Genomic DNA, 13,310 nt, shown 5'->3' with positions numbered 1-13,310 from the left:
TCTCTGTTTTATTGCTGCGTGGCCCTTCTTGTGTCATACATCTGCTCGGTAGGGTCAGGCAGAAGCAAGATGCGTTGGCAGCGAGAGGTGAAGATTTCTGTAAGCTTTTTAGGATGTCCTACGTGAGGGACAAAGAAACCTTCTAGCTCCTGTCACACCCAACTATCGGATGACTACAGTTAGCATCTGCCAGACAGCAACAGGAAGAAGCCTCGCAGATCCAGCTTGCCGGTACAACGCCTGAAACCTGCTTCAAACAAAAGTAGGGTGACACCTCAAGCTGCTATTTTTAAAAAGATGTGCTATGATGGGCTTAAAAAAAGAGGGCCCTATTGCATCCCAGAGATCTGTGTGGTGAGGGGCCCTCGGGCTGCCGCTCTGCAATTCGGAAGGTCAAATACAGCCGCAGTAAGGTTGCCCCGTGCCTCGGCCCCCAGCTGCATGCAGGCGCTGGGGCAGGCTCTCTTCCAGGCTCCCGCAGGGCTGCCAGCTCTTGGTGTCTTTGTAGCAGTGTGTGCTGGGGAGGCAGCCGGCCGCAAGGAGCCCCAGGCTGGACGGCAGCGCAGCGGCCGGAGCAGCCCAGCTCAGCTCCTCCGAGCGCTGCCGTGCCTAAGGGAGGTGCAGCAAAGCTCACCACCCGCCCCAGGGAAGCAGAGGGCTGCCTCCACCGGGAGCGGTGCTCCTGCTGAGCGTTGCTGGGCTGCTAGCTCTGGGGGCAGGGGCTGCTTCTGAGGATGAGACCGTCTCCTGCTATATTTGTCCCGGTGCTTTCTTTGGCGTGGGAAGCGAGAGAATCTCCGCATTCGGGGATTTTGTAGACTAGCTCGGTCCACCCAGCCCTTCGCTTTCTGGGAAAGATCTGACGACTCGCACGTATTAAAACCTACACGCTTCTGAGAAGAGCCAACGGTCACGTTATCGTGCCTGAAATGGGGCTGTTTGTCATCAAACAGAAACAAGGACCGCGCTGGGCCGCAGTCTGACTTGAACCAAAGAGGTGGTGGCGGGGGTTTCCAACCACCAGCGGTGCTTACAGCAAAACATCGATGGAACCGCCGAGCTGGAGGCCAACGTTGGGAATGTACCAGCTCTTAGTCTCTCCCTAACTTTAAAACGAGGAGTGGGAACGGTCCCAGTGTGGTAAAACACTCCGTGAAGTAATGTAGTCTAACACTTCACTAGGTTTCCGTTATTGCAACTGTAATTTTAGACATTTGTACAGGTTATCTCGGACACAGGAAAAGTATATAGTCACAGACAGAAAACACCTATGTATAAAATATAAAGCAGTGTTATAGTTACTAAAAAGGACATGCCTTATTGCTACAGCAATTCTTGCTTTTATATATTGTACTGTACCACGACTTGTTTTTGAGAATGTCATTTGCATAAATTATTCAAGTCTGAGAAATATTCACACGTTTTGATTCTACAATATTTAAAATAAAACCATTTTCTAACGTGTCTCTTTATTAAAAGAGAAATAAAAATGTCATCTCGTAATTCTCTTAGGCCAGACACGAGGGTCGATACAACTTTTTTTGTCTTCTTTCTCGCTATTTACTTGCACAATGAAAGCTGCTGTTGGTACAGAGATCGAAGAGCTCTACAGAATGGTGCTTTGCACGGTCACAATCGGTCTGTGCCATTGTGAAGTTCTATGAATGACCGAAGAATTACCCAACGTATTTTCTAAATAGAAAGGAAAAGTTAATAATAATAATAATAATAATAACAATAATAAATCCTCGGTTCCCATTAAAACAACACCAGGTTGCAATTTGGACGCTCGAATGAATCCCAATGTTTTAAAGCTGAGACTTGGAAAGAGAAAGGCATGTTTGCTGCAACATCCGGTGACGGTCATACCTCACTGGGAAAGGTAAGTGGTTAATTTGCATAATTTATAATTTTTATACTAAAGAGCGTTTTTATATAAACCAGAAAAAAACCCCTAAACTCTACAGATAAAGTTCTTACCTCCAGTCACTGCTGCAGGTAAGGTTGACATCAAGCTGTACAGCGCAATCAAAAACATACTTACATCTTAGCTCATTTTACAGGTACAGCCATAATCAAGGCACAAAGATCTTCTACAAGTATTTTTCTTCAATAAAGTTGTACAAAATAATATTACATTTTACAGTCTGTACAATATAATAAACCAGCAGTAAAACAAAACAAAAAAATAATATATATATATATAGGGAGAGGACCGTTGCCCAAGAATGATCGGAACGAAAAGGGATCATTTGTGGACAGCACAAACAACGTAAGTGAGGGCGGTCAATCTTCTGCCTAGACGCGACAGGCTGAAAAGGAGCCGTGACTCAAACGCCTGCGGTGCGCGGAGACGCTGAGCTCCGCTACCCCACAGAAACTGCTTTGTCTTCACCATTCCTCTCAGTATCTACTCTACTTCCTGTGCCAGGAACGGCTTAAAAGAGGAGGTCACCGTATCAGTTGACCTGCAACTCAGAAATGCTAAAAACTGTGACGGAGTAATAAATATTGTGGTGCTGCTACATTGTGTGTCTACTTCCTCGACAGTATTTAATAACCTGATACAAAGTGCATTAATCCTTTTCACCCATCAAGTACTCTTCAATGTCATGTCAGAAAGGAAACCCGCGCGGGGGGAGTGCCGTGACTTGGCGGCGTCCGGCCGACACCCCGCTCCGGACTGGCACCGACCCACCGCAACGCGTCGCGGGGCGCGCTCGCTTACAACGACAAAACCCGAGGGAACAGAGGTAGCCAAAGGGCTTAGTGGAATGACGAAGAAGTGGCATGTCAAAATAAAGCACAAAAATAGTCCCAAAAAGCATGAAGGAAAACCAACCCAAACTCGCTTCGAATCAGCTTTAAGGTTAAATAATTAAAGTAAACCAAGTGAAGAGACTGACATTTCTATAGTATATTCTTCCACCCCGTGGGGGGTAGCATCAAGAGAAAGAGTAAGGAGCAAAGAATTTAAAACCACAGGTTCCACGGCGATCCCCTCACAAGAGTTCGTACTGGCGGAGGTGCATCCTCTGGATGATGTCCCTGCAGTCGTTGAACACTCTGCGGATGTTCTCTGTGTCCACGGCGCACGTGAAGTGCGGGTAGCAGTAGTGCCGGCCGTCTCCGCTCGCAGTACTTATCCTCTGTGGAAACAGCAGGGAGAGGGGTTGGGGGTGCTGCTGGGGGATGCCCCCCACCACCTTCCCCTCCCAGCGACCCGCGGCCTCGCTGGAGACCCAAAACCTGGGAAATGGCACATACGTACACCTAAACTTAAATTCAAAAAAGAAAAAAAAAAAAAAAAGAAAGGACTTTGAGTTCCAAAATGAAATTTGAAATGGGGGGAAAAAAGTTACAGATGATATTAAGGGATTGCTGTACTGGTACTTTGTCCATCACTGTACAGCGAACTCGTGCTGCACGCAGTGCTGCATCCTGCCACAGTCTACACTAGCAATTACTTTCTCTCTTTATTTTCAATGGTGCCATTATGTGGCACGTTTTTGAACCCCTGAAGACTCAGTGTCACTTCTGAACCCGGAGCATGCTGCAAGAGCAAGTTTAACAAGAGCAAGTGTACAGTCTTGCACCAAGGGAGGAATAACCGAATGCACCGGTACAGGTTGGGGAATGACCTGCTGGAGAGGAGCTCTGAGGAGAGAGACCTGGGTGTCCTGGTGGATGACAGGCTGGCCACGAGCCAGCACTGTGCCCTGGTGGCCAAGAAGGCCAATGGGATCCCGGGGTGCATTAAAAAGTGCGTAGCCAGCAGGTTGAGGGATACGATCCTCCCCCATTACTCTGCCCTGGTGAGGCCTCTCCTGGAGTACTGTGTCCAGTTCTGGGCTCCTCCATACAAAAAAAGACAGAGATCTCATGGAAAGACTCCAGCAGAGTGCTACAAAGGTGATAAAGGGAGTGGAACGCCTCCCTTATGAGAAGAGGCTGAGAGACCTGGGTCTGTTCAGCATTGAGAAAAGAAGACTCAGAGGGGATCTGATCCATGTCTATAAATATCTATGGAGCGGGAGGCAAAGGGATGAGGCTGGACTCTTCTCAGCAGTGTGTGGTGACAGGACTGGCGATGAAGCTATCGTAGAAACACTAGAAAGTGTAGTATTACTTCTGTTTTTAATGTGCCATCTGCTTTTCTCTTTTTTTTTTTTCCCTTGCAGATCTACATGGAAGTGGTAAAATGCCACTCAAATGCAGTAAGGAGAGTCCAGTTACTAGATTTTTTTTCCTTGGAGGAAAAAGAAGAAAAGTTGGCCCTAAAATGATGATCTAGCCTGCCTTCTAATTACTGCTGTTCTTAGAATCATAGAAACATTAAGCTCAGAGAAGATCTCTAAGATCTTCCAGTGCAACCATCAGCTTACCACCATCATGCACTCCAACAGTGTCCCTCAGTGCCACACCACATGGTTCACCTCCAGAGATGATAACTCCACCTCCACCCTGGGCAGCCCGTTTCAGTGCCGCACCACTCTTACGGAGAAGAAATTTTCCCTAACATCCACCCCGAACCTCCCCTGGCACAACACGAGGCCATTCTCTCTCGTCCTAGTGCTGCTACCTGGGAGAAGAGGCTGACCCCCAGCTCATCACAACCTCCTTTCAGGTAGTTATAGAGGGCAGTAAGGTCTCGCCTGGCTGAACAATCCCAGATCCCTCCGCAGCTCCCATCAGACTTGTGCTCCAGGCCCCTCACAGCTTCGCTGCCCTTCTCTGGACACACTCCAGGGCCCCAGTGTCTTTCCAGCAGTGAGGAGCCCAAAACAACGCAGTACTTCAGATGTGGCCTCATCAGAGCTGGGTACAGAGGGAGGATCACTTCCCTGTTCCTGCTGGCAACACTATTTCTGATACAAGCCAGGATGCCATTGGCCTTCTTGGCCACCTAGGCACACTGCTGGCTCACGTTCAGCCAGCTGCCAACCAGCACCCCCAGATCCTTTTCCTCTGCACAGCTTTCCATCCCCAGCGCTGCAGCCATGCACGGGGTTGTTGTGCAGGAACGAGAGCACACTCAACTCCTTCACCCAGACCATCATTACAGATATTAAAAAGGACAGGCCCTTGTGGATCAGCACGAGTGACTGGTGGATTTAACTCCATTCACCACCATTCCTAACTCAGACACCCTGGAGGTCTGCTCTGAGTGGCTGCAGGGATGCTCGACTCCTTTGCACTAAGCTCCACCTACTTCTGCAGCCTCCAGCTGCTGCTGCTCTTCTCTCCTTCAGGCAGCTCCCCTCAAGCAGCATGATCTCAGCACACTGCAACCAGCACAGCAGCATCTCTGCGCGGTGTGCATACAGCAGCTGTTTGCCGGAAGGAAGCAAGATGGTGTTCAGACCCAAACCCTAGCAATCTAATAATGTTCAGTCTCTGAGTTGAAGTGGCCATGCCCCTGATTTAACAGGGGTTGCCTTCACACTGGCAGTGTATTAAAATATCAGCAGATAGAGAATCCTGTGTGTACAAACACCAAAAGTGGGATAGGGAGGATTCTGAACAATGAGAGGATGAAGAACATGGGAGGAGAAAGGATGCGCCTGTGCCCTCTGCCCATGTCAGAAGGAAGGGGAATTTCCTATCAAGCATATTTCATGCAATGGGAGATGCCAACACCAGCAAGGCAAGCAGTGAGAGCTGCCCGAAAGAAAGCACTGCTGCCAAGAACAGAGCTGATGGGCAGCCCTGCAGCAGCCGTGAGCTTCCCACCAGGCCGCACCCAGCTTTCTCCCTGGTTAAATATTAATGACTCCAGTTCCACCAGCGCTGCACGGCCGACCTCTCAGTGAAGGCAGTGGATGCCACAGGTGGCCACACTGACTCCAAAATCAGCAGCCCATGTATTTTGCCCTCCTAATGCTCACACACTACCTTGCAGCTCAATTTGCTGGGAGAGGTTTTTATATTTACCCTCCTTTGTTCAAGTGATTTGTTTTAAATTTACCTGGAGCACAGGAGCATGCGTATGTACAGCCTGGTGAGCTGAAGGGGAGCTTTTGGGTCTTGAAGCAGTTATTTTCACATAAATCCCTGTCTTACATACACCTGCTCCCACAATAGAAACGATAATAAAGGAGTAAAATCAGACTCCTTTGAGACATGGTTGAACACATGGCAGGGCAGGACAAGGTCATAAATGAAAAGGCTTGGACAGAAATGTATATGGCAGTGCCAAGAAGGCTGCAGGCTGAAAATGAAAACACCCTTCCACTTGGCTGAGGACTGCCCCCCTCCCCAGTCTGTGTGCTGGGTTGTTTCTCCCTGTCACCCCTGGTCACAGGGCCATCTCTGCTTGTCTTGAGCACCAAACTCTGTCCATAGCTACCAGCATGAAGAAGTGTGCACACAAGGCTCCTCAGACCATGTATCTGACCAGAAATGCCTCACTCATAAGACTGACCTTTCAAACAGGTGCAAAGTTTAAAGCAACTGGTAAATGATTACATCAAGTTGAAAATACAAAGCACAAAGCCATGTGAGAGACTCCTGAGAATGCCTTACGGAGGAGATGCTCTCTGCCAGACCCACAGCACCCGGGGGAATGAGGGCAAGCTGTCTGCTGCAGGCAGGTGCTGGGCCCAGCCCAAATTCTTATCCTGCACCCAAAACCCATGGCACTTGTGTTTGCCAAGGGCCCCTGCAGATGCACAGCTGCCTTTTCATGTGGTTGAAAAGCTCACACCCCTTTCCCTCTCTGCCTGGTTTGTAGGTGGCCTCCTTTGTACAATGCATGCGAGTCATCACAGGTGAGCATCTTGCTCTTGGTGTATTTCTTTGTGCAACAAAGAAACCAAAAGGTGAGGGGTCTCGCCCCAGCTCTCCTGTAATCTGGTTCTCTTGGACTCTCCTTCCAAACTGGACTCTTTCAGTGTCATCTGCTTCGTGGCATTTTGGCACTACTGCTGAGAGATTTGGCTCACAGTGTTCTTTTTTTTTTTTGGTAACTCTTATTTCAGTCTGAAGGTTCTCCTCATCATCTGGAAGGTTAGGGCAGTGAATGGAAATCCCCAAAGTGTGCATGTAATTAACTGCTTCTTTCTTTGCTGTTGATTCAACAGCTATAAATCCTAACAATACTTTTAAATGCATAATGACTTTAAAAATCTGCATTCTAATGATTAAACTTGTTCTCTCAAACACCCTCATACAGTTTATAGAAGTAGGGCAAAATTTAAGGTTTTAAGCCTGAGCTCTGGTCTCTGATCCTACTTACAATCCAGACTTGGTATGACTGAAGACATGAGTTATTTTGGATGAAGCCCCCTGGTTCTGGCAGGAAGCTGTGATTTTGTGAGTGACAATCCACGAGACAGATAGGAAGCAGGTAACTTTACAACAAATGGGCACAAAAATGTGCAAGCACTGAGACAGTTCTGCAAGATGGGCAGCTGGAAAGTATCAGGGATTGCCAGACACTCCCCTCTCCCTTCTAGCTTTCTGAAAACCTCATCGGGTTTCCCTAAACCAACGATGCCATCTGCCAGTATTTCCTATGACAGGATCATACATAAGATCAAAATTACTCACTAAGAACTCATCCCGGATGAAGAACTTGGCTCTTGTGACTTTGGGGTCTTCTCCTGCATCGGGTGTTGCTGTTCAATTAAAAATAAGTTATGTGAGAAACAGGAAGGGCAAACAATTCTCTTTTTCATAATAAGATACTGAGAGAGGAAGAAGTAGTCCTCTGATACAGACATTAAAATGCTGAATATCCACAGGAGACTCTGGATGCACAATTCTAAAATGGAAGGGTACTGTAAGATCAGAAATAAGCTTCTAAGCACTTAGTATCAATTAGGGACCTTAAAATCACTGATGTTCTTGCAAGTATCATTGGTCACACATGAAGAGGTTTTACTCACATCCGTATGTTTGTTCACATAGGTGCCAAAAGGAGCGGGAGCTGGGATTTATTTTATCAGAAAATATGACTAGAAGAATAGTTCCTTGGTTTGTGCAACACAGCAGCACCTCTGGAACAAAGATTCTAAAGGGAGGAATTTGTGTTTTAAAATGGTCAGTGCAAGATTCAGTGCAAGATTACACTTGAAGGAATGCCATAGCATTACAAATGCTTTAAAAAAAAACTATTTTTATTCCAGGCCCCAAATAGGCAGAATACTTAGATGTACTGCTACCTAAATATACAAAGGGCCCGAGATTAAAGTCTTGTTGTATGGGAGACTCATTACTTGGTACTGTCTGTCAGCAGGTTAAGTCATCTCTATCTACTTCTGTGTTTACATTGAGTGTGAAAATTAAACAGTGCAGGGAAGAGATAACCTATTTGCTTCCCTTTGGTGTGGTTTCTCCTTGATTAAGATACCACATCAAATGCTTGTAAGCATAGTATGATAAAGGACAGAATGTATCTGAATATGGAAATATCTTCTATTCTTATCTGGAGCAGCAGGGGTAAACAGAGAGCAGCTGCATAACCAGCGGCACCTTAGAGTTCAGTGCTGCTGTCCTTAAATAACACAGTCTAAAATGAGGGAGTAGAAGAGCAACCACAGGTTAAAGACAGGGAGCTGCTTCCCGTGTGGGTATTCTAGATGGGATTCTAGCTTGGGATATCCACTGTGAAATCCTGCTGAGAAAAATGAAAAACTACTTTATCCTGGCAACTTGCTTACTTTGGAAAACGTTCATTTCAATAATTTACCCAGAAAAACCTCTCAGCTTTTATGAGTCCGTTTGGTACAGAGAGATTTGTGTGACAGTGACAGAAGATTTCTGAAACCCTTAGGATTATAAAACTAGTGCCTGGCTAACTCTGATTTTGGGGAAGTTTATTTACCCTCTGCACTTGAAACTCATTATCAGACCCTCAACTTTTCAGCCTGAATGGAAGGTGCACACACTGCTCACTATTATCTTTACTTCTATAACCTAAGCTGCTGTTGATGGGGAAAGGAGGACCTAATCCAGGTCTCTCTCTGCCAGCCCCCCAGCACTCAGAGCCCCCTGAGCCCGGGGCAGCGCTGAGCTGTGTGCCACACCCTCAGCACACACCGATCCCACACCCAGCAGCACAGGCAGCACAGGGTGGAGCGGCTGCCTGGCTTCACACATGCTGAACAACATGTGCGTATTTGTGTGTGTGTGTGAGACAGAGAGAGGAGCTGTGAAACGGGCTATCCCAGCTAGCCAAATCCCTCAAGTGGAGAAAAATCTTACCATCCTCAGGTACAGTGTAATGCGCGTATTCGGGAAAGTAATCTTCAATTTTTGATTTCCCTGCCAAGACTTTTTCAGCCAGCATGTCCTGTTTATTCAAGAACAAAATGATAGAAATGGTCCGTAACCACCTGCCAAAAACAAACCAAATGTTTGGGTTATCTCTGACACATTCATCAAAGGAAACACATCACACCAATGGAAAATCTCCTGCTTGTCCCTATACGCGGTGTTTAGATCATCGGTAACAGAAAAAAAAAAAAGGGATCTAAAATCCTTATTTCAATGATGCCTGTGCTGATAGATGGTTTGTAAGATCTGTGCACACATTTCTAAAACCTCCAGCAGGTATCACTGAAACGAACAGTCTTAAAACAGTGTTTTCTGAACTAGACTTCTGAAATGAAGTTTGGAAAAAGACGACAGTACCTAAAATTTGACATTCCTGTCTACTTTGCTGGCTTTTGCTGAACCAAGAGACAAAGGCTGCAAAACTACTCCACCTTAACTGATAGCTCATCCACACAAAGGTGCCGTCTGTTAAGATGGCTTGTATGACATCCGATGAATCAAAAGTGAATAATCTCTCTCCTTACCCTGTTAGTGCCTCACCATCATTGTGACAGGGCACCTCTGGGACCTGGCTTAGTGCTTTTCCTCTCTTGACCTCTCGGTGTGGAGCACTCTTAGGGCTGTGTGCTAGAAACTTTTCATTACCTTATCCTGTGTACTGTCGTTACTTATTTGCCACTAGGAACAGATTCGTATTGCTGTTTGTATTGCTGTTTGTATCCATGAGTCACTCTGCCCACTGCAAGAGCACCCCATGGCCTGGCCCTGCCCTGGGCATTTTCTGAGTAGTCAGTCTGACCACGTGCTAAAAGGAATCCAAAATTGTGGGGAGTTGGAATGTAGCTGAATTTGCAGTGGGAGAAGAAAAGAGGTGTATTTTACCTATTATTCCAGATACTTTTGAAAAGGTCCAGGGATTCCCGTAGTCTGTTTGTGTTATTGTCTTCCCTTATTACCATGTTGTAGCTGCTGCAAGCCACAACAAAGATTATAGCCGTGACGTCTGGACAAAGCACACAGAAGAAAGAAGGGAGAGAGAGAGGAAGTTTCTGTTATCCCAGCACATACTCCTCACAGTAATACTGCCATTACTCCCCTAGTGCCCCAAAGGCCTCAAGAAAGCATTTACCATGTTGCACTTCTGTATTAGTGACACACTACGTTCTCAGCATAAGTAAAACAATACAAAAACTAAGCTGTTCACACTGCACAAAGCGAATTCAAAATAGAAATGTGGAACATTTTTACTTACCGTTAAAGCATTGGATCCATTTTCTTCTCTCATCTCTCTGGCCACCTACATCAAACATGCTGTTAAAAAGCCATAGGATGTTATGTCACTCATGTGCATTAGGAAAGTCACACGAAGCACGCATGCAGCACAAGGGTTCAGTACATGAATCTGCAGCTTTGAGGACAGCGGCAGTAAAATACTGTCCGAAGGGAAGAGAGGTCTGCAGCTGCTGCACTGCATGCCACAGCACTGCCCCACTCCACCTGCCCTGCTCTGCCAGGGAGAATCACTGAATCATAGAATCGTTTAAGTGGAAAGGAACCTTTAAAGGTCACCTAGTCCAATTCCTCTGCGATGAGAACAGGGACACCTACAGCTACGTCAGGTTGCTCACAGCCCCATCCAGCCTGACCCTGAGTGCCTCCAGGGACGGGCACCTGACAACCTGTTCCACTGCTTTACCACCCTTACTGTAAAAAACTTCTTCCCTATATCCAGTCTAAATCTCTTTTAATCTGAAATGATCTCCCCTTGTCCTATCACAACAGACTCTGCTGAAGAGTCTGTGCCCTTCCTTCTTACAGCCCACCTGCAGACACTGAAAGGCCGCTCTCAGGTCTCCCTGGAGCCTTCTCTTCTCTAGGCTGAACAACCCCAGCTCTCTCAGCCCATCCTTGTAGTGGAGGTACTCTAAACATGGGATCACTTTTGTGGCCCTCCTCTGGATGCGCTCCAACGGCTCCATGTCTCTCCTGTACTGAGGACTTCACACCTGGACACAATATTCCAGGTGAGGTCTCACCAGTGCAGAGCACAGGATCATGCAGCCTACTATAAAGTTGGCTTTCTGGGCTGCAAGAGCACACTGCTAGCTCATATCCAGCTTCCCATTCACCAGTACTCCCAACTCCTTTTCAGCAGGGCTGTCGTCTATCCTTTCGTCCCCCAGCTTGTATTAACAATGGGGGTTGCCACCACCCAGGTGCAAGAATACCACTGAATCCATACAATAAGAAAAATGGTGGCCTTTGTGGTATGCAGAAATGCACATGGCATAGATGGCTGGGGCCACTGTGTTATGAACAAGAAGAGGTTTCATCGCCTTTTGAAGTGTGGTAGAGAGAGTACATGTGTTCAAAGAGGAGGACACAAAGGCAGCTTGTCCCCCATCAGCACTGCCACTTTTTTGGATGAGAACCAGCGTGGAGGTAGCCTGGTGGTACCTTAACAGAGATGCAGCAGCACACAGCTTGCAGCTCTCCAGATGGAACAAGACACTTTACTCTCTGTCCCAACATTCAAACTGTGCCTTGTGGCATGACACTGAGTTCTGAGAGACCTTATCCCAAAAGTATGAGTTGACAGTACTATCTAAATGAATGAGTTAGTAAAAACAGCCCCACAACAGACCAATACTAATCCATGACTAGAAACACCTTTTAATTTTTTTTTAAATAAGGGAATTTTACAGGGATCTGTGGGAACAGCTAAAAAACCCCAACTAAACCAAACAGTCTTGACATTTACCCTATGCCTAATTATGCCAAGAAGACATGAAAACAGACATCTGAACTAAGTTGTTAACGTTAATAAAACATTCATATATCATTACTAATTTACTTACTGGAAATTTACTTTATCTACTTGAAACCTTGTTTCAAAAATCCCTGATGTCAACACTCTGCATCGTAATAGGTCCTGAAAACGAGAACATCGAAGCTGATTAGTGACAATCTTTTCTACTTTAATTTTGTTTCTATACACATGCTGTAGTATTTTCTATCAAAAGATAGCTTCCATTTAATTAGAGTTCAATCAGACTTGGTGATATACCTGTATTTGTCCACTCTGATACAGTAGATACACAAATATCATATTTGAATCCAGCTTGTGAATACCATATATGTGTTCTCTTCAGTGCATGCTGAAATCTATTGCTGATTGTCACACAACTGTGTATGTGACATGGATAATGAATTCTGAAGTTACATAAAACTAAGAAAAATATGTTGTCCATGTTGTAAAGTCAAGTACTCAACTGTAAGAAAACTCCAGATTTACAGTTGCCCAGGCAACATTAACTCTGCCCTCTTTTGTACTGAATGAGACAGGAATCCTATTGAAATAATAGCTTGTGACTAAGTAATTAAAGCTCTGTTACAGTGCACAGGGGAACAGAATTTAGGCTGCAGGTTAATCTCACATTTCTTTCTTACTTTTCATTCTAGCAGTACTTTATAACTTAAATAACATTTTCTAATAATTAAAAAAATGATTTCCTAGGTTCTCAAAGGTGGGAGGCAAAAGCGATTTGTGGTGCACATCTCAAGCAACTGGCTCACCCTGTGCCACCACCATCACCAGCAGTTTTTTAACCTTGACTACCTAGCACTGCTGTTGGAGCAGGAGTTTTCTGCCTGCCAGATACCAAAGGCCTCTTCTGGCCTTTGAAGACACAGGACATTTCTTCCCAAAGGAAACATCAGGAAAAATTCTGAGACAGCTAAATAATGAAGCCACTGCCAAATCCTCCTGTGATGAATGACTGCTCAAGGTAGAGAAAGGCCCTGCAAGAACAAACAGGGCAACACTGCCATAAAAAGAAGAAAGGAAAAACAAGGAAAGAAAGGAAAAACATCATTTGCTTCGCCCATGTCTCCCTTCAGCAGAGTGATATTGATGCTAAAGTCAGACCACGAGGTCTCAATGCAACTACTTTTGTTTGAAAATGAATGGAGGGCTTTAATAATTAATTCTGTATAAAGTTGACTACATGACAATTGGTTTTTATTGCCTA

The 13,310-nt window shown here is 45.7% G+C and overlaps 1 protein-coding gene across 2 annotated transcripts in view; it reads right to left on the bottom strand.

Moving 5' to 3' along the window:
* Positions 1 to 2,827: 2,827 nt before the first annotated feature.
* GNAL (G protein subunit alpha L) overlaps positions 2,828 to 13,310 on the bottom strand; it is a 178,100-nt gene continuing 167,617 nt past the window's right edge. For both annotated transcript variants that reach the window (XM_065753561.1, XM_065753562.1), the window contains exons 7-12: positions 12,138 to 12,211; positions 10,532 to 10,590; positions 10,162 to 10,282; positions 9,208 to 9,338; positions 7,552 to 7,619; positions 2,828 to 3,149 (exon numbers count right to left, since the gene is read on the bottom strand). In XM_065753561.1, the coding sequence (XP_065609633.1) occupies positions 3,003 to 3,149; positions 7,552 to 7,619; positions 9,208 to 9,338; positions 10,162 to 10,282; positions 10,532 to 10,590; positions 12,138 to 12,211 (600 nt within the window). In that variant the 3' untranslated portion in view covers positions 2,828 to 3,002. The remainder of the gene's footprint in view (positions 3,150 to 7,551; positions 7,620 to 9,207; positions 9,339 to 10,161; positions 10,283 to 10,531; positions 10,591 to 12,137; positions 12,212 to 13,310) is intronic.

This window comes from Cyrtonyx montezumae, unplaced genomic scaffold (genome assembly GCF_038088225.1).
Source record: "Cyrtonyx montezumae isolate F1298 unplaced genomic scaffold, pur_monq_1.0 scaffold_8, whole genome shotgun sequence".
NCBI lineage: Eukaryota > Metazoa > Chordata > Aves > Galliformes > Odontophoridae > Cyrtonyx > Cyrtonyx montezumae.
Note: the sequence above shows the minus strand (reverse complement) of the source record. Positions and strands in the feature narration are given on the sequence as shown.